The following is a 12,367-nucleotide window of genomic DNA, read 5'->3' as shown; positions in this document are numbered from 1 at the left end:
CTGCTGTCGCTGTATCCCATGCGAGTTATTCCATGGCTAGCTCTGTCCTCCTACAGTGTGCCGGATCGTCGCTCTTGCCGGATACCTCAAGGTCCATCGTGCGCCGCATCTTCAGCAGTACGCATCCTACGTCAAGTGGATGATGTGACGTTGCCGATGCCCGTTCTGAGTCCTCCTTTGCAGGACGTCCCGCGATGTGGTATCGCGTGTGGTGCCATTCCGACCATGGATCGGACATGTCGTGGTCCCGAAGTGCCTAGCACGACAAGAAGGACCAGCACGTCCGCTCACAACCCAGGTCGACATTGCGGTCCTACTGATGATGTAGTGCGGACGAGCAGCTATCGATTGTTGCGCTTTGGGCGTGCTCGCTGACTGAAGGTGAATACATGGCTGGATCGGAGGAAGGTGTGCTACGGTTAGTTCAGCCCGGTGGCATAGTCTCTACGGTGGGCATGAGGATGCTCCGAGGAGGATGGGAGGCTCTTCATGGAAGCGAAAGCGCCACTGGCGATCCTAAGGGCTGCATCATAGCGTTGTTGAGGGCATAGAAGGCAAGGCAAGAGAGGAAGTCAGAATTGGCAAGCGGGCTCTTCCGGCTTGAGCTTCTTTGGACTGCAAGCACAATCACCACATCTCTCCACTGCATCAACATCATCCTCAGCGCCTTCTCTTCCACATGTCACCGGTCCCCCGAGTCCATTGTTTGACCGAGTCCACGGCTTGTCAGTGATGGCCCACGTAGGCAGAGCAGGCGAGACGCGAGCAGCGCCGCAAGGCGCGACTCTCATCGCTGCACGGCTAAGTACACCCACGTCTCTCCACTCTCAGCTTATTTTGCACCGCGGCACCATTCTCCTCACGACGGCGCTCTCCTTGACTAATCCTTGGGCCTCAATCTCACAGCTGTAGGCTTGACTCACGGCACAGCACTAACAGCAACAGAAGGCCAACACTCTATCGCGAGCGCCCGATGCCCGAGGCCTGAGCACAGCGAGCGACCAAATGCTGAATGAGATGGCGCACGAGGAAAAGACAGTCTGACGGCAGGCGGTATACTATATGAATGGGTACAGTGTATCATGCGACAGCGTCCCGCCCGGGCATGAGGTTCTAGGATCCTGCAGTCCTCATTTCGATTGCCCCAGCAGGTCTCTCGCTAGCCGAAGGAGGGTGCTGAGACTACTGGATTTCTTCTTGACAAGGGTTGGCTGATCGGATCACTTCTTGACCTGCAATGCTTCGGGCATGCCTCTGCTGGCACAAGTCAGCACAGGACACCCCTATGGCTCTGACGACCAGCTGGAACAATCCCGCCAACAGTTTCCATATCCGTTGCTACCCTTCTTATACACCTGACAGAGAGATCGGGCACAGATGGCTCCGTCTCTGACCTCGCGTCAAACTCATATCGCGACTATACCCTCATCCGATACCTCGAGCTGTCAGTATTCGGCAGAGCCATCCTGACAGAAGCACAAGCTTTCTCCATGGTCGAGCACCACAACATCCACACATCTTCACCACATTTGGTCCCCTTCTCGCGCGCTACTCGGCAGAGACTGTCGTCCGGACGGCTCAATTGTCTCATCGCTCAGGCTTCAATATGCCACTACACCTCCATGACCTTCCATGCCTCGGTCGTTCAGCATGCCGCAGAGACGAGCTGAAAGACAATGTATGTGCCTTCACGGAAAGCACAACATCACTACCATCCCGTCGTTATCCTCGATGCCTCTAAGCTGAGAGTTCTATGGAGCAAAACCGGCAATGCTGCTATTCTCCGGGTTCGGACTCCAAGCCAGGTTCATCCCGTCTGCCTTCCTGTCAGCAGTCAGCCAGCTCCATTTTCTGAGATACACAAGGGCCCATTGGCTATCTCCGAAGCTTCATCTGCCTGCAAGCCGATCCAGCAGACCACGCATTACATATCCTCCAGGTCGGATGTCCGGAGACAGGAGACATTCTGCGTGTCTCCAGGTCCAGCAGGGACGCTATTTCAGCTCTTCAGTATATTTGATGCCACCAAGCGCCATGACCTGCCAGAGGCAAGGAATGAACGTGCTACATTCTCCGTCTCTAAGATCAAGCCTAGGCCCAATCAACTTTCCCCGGCAGTGCCTCAGAGCAGCTATCCATTCTGGAGCTACTGCAGGCTCAGCGGCCTTTCTCAGCTCTCAGGACTAGCACGATGGACGCTTCAGATTGACCCCCGTTGGCTCTCAGCTCAGCAACATTCTAGAGTTATGGCAGACTCGCTGCCTATCTCTGCTGGCCCAACTCGGTGCATTCCGATACGTTGCAACGCTCGCTGCCTCTGAACCGGGCAGTTTTACAGAGCCACGAGAGCCACGCTGTCTGTTTCCGACGATCTGTCTTGAGCTATCATCGGTCCATCGTTACGTTCATTAGCTCCCAACCCAACATTATTGCAGAGATATGGAGGGCATGCTGGCTATCTCCGGAGGTCCGTACGGCTGCATTTCTGGTTCATACCTCCCCATGATGGCTCTTACTCGGATGGTATTGCAGAGATACTGGAGACATGATGCTTGCCTCCGCAGGTCCGTCTAAAACCATGACCGCACTATGCTACAACTGGATGCCTCGCAAATGGACAGGATCTCAGAGACAAATGAGACACACTACCTGTCTCTCAATATTGGTCTGGAGTATCTCTGGGCCGTTCTCATATTGGATGGCTCTCAACCGGAGAGCACCGCGGAGGCATTGGGAACACATCGCCTTCTCCAACGATCCGTATGGACGCATTTCCACGCCATCTTACCACTGAGTGGCTCTCAACTGAATAGCATTTCAGAGCCACAGGAGACAATTCGCCTGCCTCCAGTGGTTCGTATGGAGCCATATCTGCACCGTTTTGACATTGAATGGCTCTCAACCGGACAATATCGCAGAGAGACCAGATGCATGCTGTCCATCTCCGGTGGTTCGTTTGAGTGCATTTCAGGCCCATTTCTACATTCAATGCCTCCTAGCCGGACAATATTGCGGAGATACTGGAGGCTACTGGGGTTCTCCGGCGGGTCACTTGGCTGCATTTTCTCACCATATTGACATTGAATGGCTTTGAAAGGCTCAAACCTGCAGAGATACTAGAGGCTTGCTGCGTATCTCCGGTGCTCCGTTGGCCTGCCCTTCCGCACCGTTTTGACATTGGGTGCCTGACAGCTGGACGATATCGCCCAGACACTGGACGCCTAATGCGTGTCTCCGTCGGTCCAATTGGCTGCATATCCACACCATTTTGACATTGAGTGCCTCACAGCTGGACGATATTGCAGAGATACTGGAGGCTGGCGCGTCCCTCCGATGATCGTTGGGGTTGCATATCCGCCCTATCTTGATACCAGGTGCCTCACAGCCGGACGATATTGCAGAGATACTGAAGGTTGGTGCGTTTCTCCGATGGTCCATTCGGCTGCATATCCGCACTATTTCGATACCAGGTGCCTCGCAGCTCGACGATATTGCAGAGATACTGGAGGCCGGTGGGTCTCTCCAATGGTCCACTGGGCTGCATATCCGCACTATTTTGACACCAGTTGCCTCACTATTGAAAAATATTGCAGAGATACTGAGTGTCTGCTGCATGTCTCGAGTAGTCCATTAGGCCGCTTATCCACCCCATCTTGACACTGAGTGCCTCACAGCTGGACGATGCTGCGGAGATATTGGAGGCCTGACGCATGTCTCCGGCGGTCTATTAGGCTCATATCCGCACGATCTTGATATTGGATGCCTCTCAAATCGGAAATATCACAGAGATGTTGCCAGAACTTCCGTTTCTCCGACCACAGGCACAGACACGACTGCGCAGCGTTTCCATATTCAATGGCTCTGTGCAGCAATTCACGACAGAAGCAACGGGCATTTATGCGCAGAAAGACAAGGCAGGAGCGCAACTGAACAGCTGCTCACATCAAGCCATCGCACCTTCAGTTGCTATAAAGTGACGGCCACGTGGGTTCACTATCGCAATCTAAGGGCATACACATGAGGGCACAAGGAAGGGGCACAAATGGACGGGACTTCAGTTCAGTGCATTCAGGTCATTGCTATGTGAGGAAGAACGGCCACGTGGGCTCACTTTTTGTCACGTGCGAGCGGCATTACTCCTCCTCTGCCTCCTCAGTCTCCTCGGTCTCTGGAAGGAACGTCAGCATTTGTACTCAGTATTGGGCTCAGATGACACTCACTCTTGGTGGCAGTGACCTTCTTCTTGGTGGCACGTGGCTTCTTTGCCTTCACTTCGGCCTCCTCAGTCTCGCCGGACTTGCGCTTGGTGGTCTTGGATGGGCCGGCAGTGAGGTCGTTGCCGTCAGTCTTGGCGCCGGCCTTGTCGAGCTTCTTGTGTATGTTGCGGACCGACACCCTCATGCTGTCAACTGAGGCGGCGCCGAACTCGGTGGTGGCCTTCTCCCAGTTGATGGCGCTCTGTGAGGGGAGTGCGTCAGTCAGCTTGCTCAGTGAGGAGGCAGTGAGGGAAGGGCGGCGACTTACGTTGTCGGCGGCGGTACTGAGTGCGACGGCCAAGAGGCGGTCCTTCTCTGCCTCAGTGAGGACTTCGCGGGCGATGCTGCTGTTGTAGAGAGGCATGGTGTGATGTGTTGTTGGTGGTACTGTTGTGTGTGGATGGAAGTGGATGGTGGTTGGTGGTGGGTGGTGGTGGTGGTGGTTGGTGTGTGTGGAAGAAAGAGAAAGGAAAAGGTGCGGAAGGAAAGAGAAAGCCGACGAAGGGAAAGGCGGGGCCTGAGGCGCAGCTCCGCCATTGTGAGGCTCATGCCTGGCTGCCTTCAGTTTGTGATTGTTTGGCGAGGCAAAACTGAAGGCCGGGTTGCCGGGCAGCCAGGGAAGGGGCGGTGGGTCCCGCCCCTATGGCTTCACTTGAGCCTGCTCTGGCTCTATCTCGAGGAGCGTACGTTCTGGGGGTCAATCGACGAGCAGCTGGGCAGAGCGATGGCCTAGCGGACAGAGCGAATCAGGTGCTCAAGCATGCAGCAGATGTTGGGGAGTTGCTCACGGTCAAACAACCCGAACGACGGTGAGATACACCACACTGGAAACCGGCCAGTCTCCGGCTCCCTCATCAGCTCTCCTGACGGTCAGACGGCAAGCAGCGCGGCTGGTAAGTGGGCATGGCGATAGAGATCGGGGCGCGCTTGGAACCACGGTCAGTGTGTGGAAGAACAACGCAGACGGCGAAAGCATACACCACCTTGTCTTGCCGCGGTCCTCACGGCTCATCCACCATTGACTCTGCTTCAGTGAACACGTCCTTGGCCCACAGAGCGGCAAGAGCACTGCGAACTGCGGAGCAACTGCTATTGGAGTAAGAAAACCATCAGATTCAATACCACACAACTCAGACCGGCTGATCTACCACTCCTTCTGCTTCAGCGAGCACACTCTCAGCCCGCAGAGCTCCAGAAGCCCAGTCGACTTCGCGGCGACTGCTGGTAGAGTGAGACGACCATTGGGCTCGATACAGCACAGGCCGAAGCGGCTGTCCCACCAAGCCTTCTGCTTCAGCGAACACAGCGCCGGCCTACGAAGCGCCAGAAGACCAACTCAATCCATAGCGACTGCTATTGGAGCGAGACGACAATCAGGGCCAATACATAAGAACCCCGATCGGACATTCTACGAACCCTTCTACTTCAGCAAACACAATCCCATCTCACACAGCACCCAGAGACCCATCGAGTCCGCAATGACTGTTATTCGAGCAAACAATCTTCGGATCGCAAGAACAGATCTCGCCGATCTCTCAGCCATGGCGGAGGACAAACAGCCAGGAGCACCGGGGTTGGACGGGCGGTCAATACAAGGGCAGCGAGTAGCACAGGAAGAATATCTTGAGTTGCGCATGGAGCATAGAAGATTATCAGGGGAATGAGCGGCGCGATAGGCGAGGACACCGTGCAGCAGGCAAGATTATACACGCGTAGGGAAGGATCCGAAGAGTGCTAGCGACGGACCTCAGCAAAGAGCCTGCATATTAGAGGCACAGTAATTACTCTACGCAAGGGACACACATCTACGAGCGCACACCTTCGCTAGCACAGTAGAGGCACACATGCGAACGTTAGTCGAGCCACAGGTTACTGAGGCGGCTCCTCAAAAGACACCAGCTCCATAAAATCCTACAGATTCTACTGAGACAAAAGACCTCCCGTCCTCATGCTTTCTTTGCTCGCTCGCTCTCATGCCTCATATGCACCGCTCTACCCTAGGATCATCCGTACAAAGAAGTAAATTTCTTCTGTCCATGACCGCCATCACTCCGAATAGAAAGTAAAAGAAAACAATGCGAAACTCTTCTCATGATATTTACACAACGAAGGAGAGACAAAAGTTAGTCCCGATGGCCCATCCATACAGTGTAGCCGCAAATCTCCCGCAATGAGGAAAAGATTATTGGGATCGTGAAGGAAGGAGAAGCATACTGTGCTTTTTGACCTTTCATCCTCTTCCGTCTTCTTTCAAACGCTTTCCTTCATTGATCCATATGCAAATACGCTCTTCTTCCGGCCCCCGGGGAGGGGAATGAGGGAGCGACTTCTCAGCCATCGTTTCGAGCTGACTCGACGTACCACTCAACTCCTCCTCTAATAACTTTGAGGAGACGAACTACCTCGCAAACACCTTCACAACGCCATCGCCACCAGCGCTAACCACGAGTCTTCCATCTTGGCTCCAACAGACATCACAGACGCCTTCGCCGCGCATGGCTCGATGACTTGTAATGTCTTGTGTGCAAATCCTCTTTTCCAGAGACCAGAATCGAATCGAGGCATCGTGGCCTGCGGAAACAGCTTCTCGGCCGTCCTTGCTAAGGGAGAGGGCGGAGATGGCGGCCGGGTGGGCTAGCATAGTGTACGTACATTGACCTGCAAAGGAGTGTCGTTAGCAAAGAGCCCCAATGAGGATTTGGGAGATGAACTTACCACTGTTGGCATCGAAGAATCGCACGAAACGATCCTCATGCCCTGTGATCACCACGCCTTCGAGGCCCTCTCTTCCACCCGTAGCGCCAGCGCCGACCTCTTCGGAGTCCAGACCGCGAGTCGCAGCATCAAGTATGCCGCCACTGTGTTGCTCCAGGCCAGCGCTGGTGGCTACAACAGCATTAATGCTAGTATCCGGTGTGCCATCGTATGTTTCACCCGATGCCATGCCGATGACTTCTTCGCCAGTCCGCGTGTCGAAGATGAGCACTGACGAATCAGTGTAACTGACAACGAACGTCTCTCCAGAAGGCGAAAGCGGACAAATGCTTGTAGGGCTGGCCTTGATGTCTCCAGCTCGCTCGATCGAATGTACGAGAGTGTAGCTGAAGGGAGTCGTACTCGCCACGCTCGGCTGGGGACTTGTGGGGTAGTTGCTGCCGCTCGTCACACTGTGTCTTCTCGAGCCACCAACACCTCTTCGAGATCCAGTAGCAGGTGAAGCAGATTGAGGCGGAGCACTGACCGCCCACACCTTTACCGTGCCATCGGCAGATCCAGAAACGAGCAGTAGCCGGTCAGGCCCGCCAAAGTTGCTAGATTGTGGTCCAAAAACAACGCCGACGGAAGCTGGCAGAACGCAGACGGCCCAGACCGCGTCTGTGTGCCCTTCAAGTGTGGCCTTGGGGTCGACTCTCCCTCGCTCCCAGACGCGAATCGTGGCATCTTGCCCACCGGAGAACACCCAGCCTTCGCCATTCGCCCGTCCTCCAGTGCTGAAACCTGTGCTGGCTGGGGGCGCGGTAAGGGAGGTGACAATTCCCTCGTGACCTCTGTGAGTAAAGATGGCCTGTATGTCTAGATCCGGGTTATTGTTCCCGGGATTATAATTTTGATAAGTGGCAGGCACAATCCACCGCTTTATTGTGCCATCATCACCGGCAGTGCAAAGTTCCGGCTCTGAAGGACTGCCGCCGCCGCTGAAGATTACACTACGCACAACGTCCAGGTGACCTCGAAGCGCGAACTTGACTTTGAACTGTGTCGGATCGCTTTCTATCGCTGCAGCTGCATCATCTGTTTGATTCTTGCCTTGAGAACTTCGTCTTCGGCTCATGCTTGACGAGCCTGAGCTTTTCCGTCGACCATGGAGTCCTGTCCGCGGAGGTGATTTCGCCGTCGCCTGAGAGTGACTTGCCGCGCTAGGAAATAAGTCCGTATCTGGCCTTCGAGGTGGTGGAACGTCTGGGGGTGGTGCATCCAATGGCGGCGGCGGCTCCTCATCAAAAGTCCATCCCTCGGCATCAGACTGTTGTCTGCCCGGCCGCTGCGGCTGTGGAAGGTGTGATTCGGGTTGCCGCACTTCTCGTCCTTCTCTATCAAATGTATGCGTGATGTTCTCGACTTGCTCTTCATATTGTACAGGTGGTTGCGGCGCCTGCTGCTGCACGCTTTCGGCAGGCTGCTGGTTCGAATATTCGGGGTATCTTAGCCCGCGGCTATCAGGTCGTTGTGCTGCGGATTGCGGTAAACTGTTTGGCACCGGAGGAGGTTGATGGTTCGGTATTTGTTGCTGCTGGGGCAGGACCTGACCGGCGCCCCGTCCATTGCGGTATCCTTGCTGTCGCGCTTGGTCGCCATATTGCATTTCATATATATCCTGCATGGGATGCGGTGCATCGGGGAGGCCAGTAATGTTGCCATTTGGAAGTATTTGCGGCGGCGGAGGGTGTTGCGGAGGTGTGAGCAAATATTGTATCTCTTTCATGCAGTTTTTGAGATATTTTGTTGTCTGGTCGAGATATTCTTCGCGGGCCTTCTCGCTGGTGTCGTGCAGCTCGGTCGTCTCGAGGAAGGAGTTGTGCGCGGCTAAGCTGGCTGGTCCAAATGTCAGCATGTCGTTCATCGGTCCTCTCAATGCACTGAGAAACCTACGCTTGTCTTGCTTTTCACCATTCTTGCTGTCCTCCTTCTTGACCTTCTGCGCATCCTCCTGCGCAGATTTCTCTTCCGTTGACTCTGTTGTCCCGTTGGGCGCTTGTTTCCTTGCCCGCTCGTTTTTCAACGCCTTCTCCAGCATGCGCACTTGACGTTCCAATTGCTCATTGATTCGCTTGGCCTGCCTGACCTCTCCCTCCTGCTTCGCGATCTTGGCCTTCATCTCGGCCCTTTCGATGTCCCAGGCATTGCGCGCTCGCTCGTGACTGTGCCATTCGATCTGCAGGAAGCGCATTACACCTGTACCACTCAGATCAGTATATGAACTCCTCCGGCTGGCCTGCAAGCTAGCCTGTTTCCTGATACTAACCCTGCAACGTGTATTCAGTGCCCTGTGGGCCATGGTGTTCCGGACCTCCTCCGCCATTCCCAAGCCCGCCTTGCTGCTGATATGCCATCGCAGCTGGCGGCTTGTGCTACACCGTCCCTATCGCAGTGACGTCCGTGGAGTTTGCAATGTTTCCCACCACATTGAGACCGGCGTTTCGGGAAAGGAGCGGTAACTAGGCACGTTGCGTGCTGGTTGGCGCCGTGACTCGGTCAGGCTTTCGAAGCGCCTATCTTGCACGCTCGACGCGGAGAAATGATGGATTCCAATATCGGGTGGGTACAACGAGGCGGCGGCGTCAAGAAGGTGGAGAGGACAGCTCGTCTGCAACTGAGCACGCGCGCGTGGTGAAGACTGCCTCCTACAGCAGCTTCGGAGCTAGCCGCCCGGGCGCTAGCTATGACCTCTCCTTGCCCTTGGCGCCACATTCTGGTGTAGCGGCAACGGACTCAAGTGCGAACATCTTCCTCGTGACTATTGCGTTCGCATATCTACACAAACAACCTCTCGCCGAGTACAAAGTACAGGCGTCGCAATTGACGTATGCATCAGCATGATGACACTGCGATGTACTGATGAAACTGTGTAGCGTGGCCCTCGGTACTCGTCGCTCACCCGCACCGAAGGAGTCAACTTCCCCCTTGCTCTCAGTGAGCTTGCAACCGGATGGGCCATCGTGGGCAGACAGGTTCTACGGATGAATGAATTCAATTAACAGAGCTAAGTCCTGGGCCTCGATTCTGCACACCTGCTCAAAAGATCACTATGTCGCATACAGCTTCTACAACACGCAGGACGCATCTACACCTCCACTGTCAGTGAAGTTCAAGTCAGAATGCAAGACCACTGAGGTCCATCCTGAGCCGACTAATGCTGATCTGTATCGATGAGTACCATTACTATGACAGCCGCACAGAAGAGTACCAGAGCGTCGCATCGGAAGGTCGACGTGAGCATGCAGACTTGATCTTGCGCAACCTCGTGTAGACAAAACCTGCTCAGGTTGGCGCAACATGCATCACCTACGACGAGAAAGCTTGCACTCATGCCTTCGAGATCTTTCGTTGCTCACAAGGAGAGCCGCCACCAGGCCTAGATCTCGTCTGCAGCTGCATCGGGCGAGCTATGCGAACGCGAATCTGTTAAGAAGGAGATTTCGATCATCTCGAACTTCACATCGCTGATTGATGCAAGCCCTGTTGTAATATGCTCTGCTGGAGCAAGGCATGAGTCTCGATCGTATGGACTCGCCAGCAGAGGCCAGGAGTTCCTGCTCGCCCAAAAATAACGATCAACAGGTTGTCTGATATTCGTGGGGTCTGCCTGTTTCAACCTCTTGTGTGCTCCGACCACACTCGACTGACTCGAACGCGTTCAGCCCCCAGGCTTCCACTCTTGGTTGTTGGGGACACATGGGAAAGAGCTCTTCCTCGGCCGGCAGAAGTACACGCATAGCATGCTGATGCCGGCCGTGCTTGATTATGATCTCTCTGAGACGGTGGATCAGTGGAGACAGTCCACTTCCATCATAGCAGCTGTGCCACGACTCGCTCGACGGGGTTGTTGGCCGCTCCTCCGTGAAGAGAGCGGCGATGCTCAAAGTCGATGATCCTGGAACAGATTGGGGTATTGCTCGGAGAGGTGGTCGTGATAGACTGGGACCCGCAGACCAGTTTGCGAATTCAAACGCTGCTTGGTGTGGTTGTTTCCTGGCCAAGCTCGTCGATGTGATCGAAAGTGTAGTTTCGAGACACGTCAAGCCGGAGACCGTGCTGTCTCGTGTTTTATGTTTGCAGGAACGTGCTAGTGTGCCTGTATCAGAGTGAGAGAACAAAAGTAACGGAGAACCTACGTGTCCGACCCGAAATGCTCATGGTTGTACTTGATGTGATGTGATCTAGCATTGCCGAAAGCCTCGCTGCTCGAGTCGCGTTCTTCGGCTGTTGCGCCGGACAGATGGAGCCCTACATTCACGAACACGGACAGATCCAGGTGCGGCGTTCGTCCAATCTGGTGCTTGAATTGAAGGGTCGATGCATCAATGGTGAGATTCAAGCTGCTGGTGATCAATTTGTCGTCAGCGCACGCTACAGACGGTACACCGAAAACTGGCCAATATCGTCGACGCAGTATGAGTCTGCTGTATGCGATCTGAACACCGTCCCTGTACGCGTAGTGTCTTGCACTGAAGCGACTTGACGAATTCAATCGCAGGGTCAGTGTATGTTTCTCCTCAGGCACCGTCGGACTCTGCTTCCGCTATCAAGGAGATGCTCGGTATGTTGTACTGCGCGTGTAATTCTCGTTCAATGCGGCAACGGCATCCTGGTCGCAACGCGAACTCTATCCATCTAATTGCCAGGATGACCAGGGCGCGGTTTGCGCCAGGAAGTCATAGAAACAAGCTGCCCCAACGTTATTGCATGTGAATGGCGCGATGAAGTCGTACGTGAAAGTGGAGATTCTGTAAAGAAAGTATTTACAGGGTCGACGCCTGGTCGAAGTCCGAAGGTGCATCTCGATGAGTGTTCAGAAAGTCGGCTCTTATGTTCTTAGTTCGTGCATCACTGGGAATGCTGTCGCTGATTCATTAGCCTCGGTTTGTTGGGTGCGAGAGGACTGGCACTTCTTTGCAAAGCTTCATCGGCGGCTTCTTGCACTGCCAGCCACATTGTGCTATGCTTCACCTTGAAAGTTGTCTTCGATAACCATGGTTGTACAGCTCCACATCATTCCGTTGAGATTGTTGACACGACTTGAGGTGTTATAGACGGCAATAGACGAGCAAGGGCAGATAACAGCTCGAGCCGGATGTGGTTTGCCATGCAGCGCATTGATCTTCCGGAAAAGCCTTGGGTTCATCCGATTGTGGAAGACACATCAAAGCGCAATCACTGTGCAGACATGGGCAGTGTGCGAGCAGTGACACTGAGACGCATTCGCGCCCAAAGGACCTGCCGGCTTGCCGGCGATACAATTTCGGTATACCGTTCGATCGGGTCATGTCCGAGACTGCGACTGCCCTGCAAGATGGATGACGAAGAGCCCTATGCCTCGTAAAGATGGCATC

General features: G+C 54.5%; 2 protein-coding genes across 2 annotated transcripts; both read right to left on the bottom strand.

Annotated features, from left to right (window-relative positions):
- Positions 1-4,133: 4,133 nt before the first annotated feature.
- RHO25_010652 (uncharacterized protein) lies at positions 4,134-4,620 on the bottom strand (the record flags this gene model as incomplete). Its single annotated transcript, XM_023602445.2, has 3 exons — positions 4,134-4,168; positions 4,221-4,458; positions 4,525-4,620. The coding sequence occupies 3 exons, from the start codon at positions 4,618-4,620 to the stop codon at positions 4,134-4,136; spliced, it is 369 nt and encodes a 122-aa protein (XP_023451513.1).
- Positions 4,621-6,654: 2,034 nt separating this feature from the next.
- RHO25_010651 (uncharacterized protein) lies at positions 6,655-9,367 on the bottom strand (the record flags this gene model as incomplete). Its single annotated transcript, XM_023602446.2, has 4 exons — positions 6,655-6,914; positions 6,972-8,849; positions 8,907-9,209; positions 9,280-9,367. The coding sequence occupies 4 exons, from the start codon at positions 9,365-9,367 to the stop codon at positions 6,655-6,657; spliced, it is 2,529 nt and encodes an 842-aa protein (XP_023451509.1).
- Positions 9,368-12,367: the final 3,000 nt, after the last annotated feature.

This window comes from Cercospora beticola, chromosome 7, assembly GCF_033473495.1.
Source record: "Cercospora beticola chromosome 7, complete sequence".
Classification (NCBI taxonomy): domain Eukaryota; kingdom Fungi; phylum Ascomycota; class Dothideomycetes; order Mycosphaerellales; family Mycosphaerellaceae; genus Cercospora; species Cercospora beticola.
This window is presented reverse-complemented; position numbering and strand designations above follow the sequence as displayed.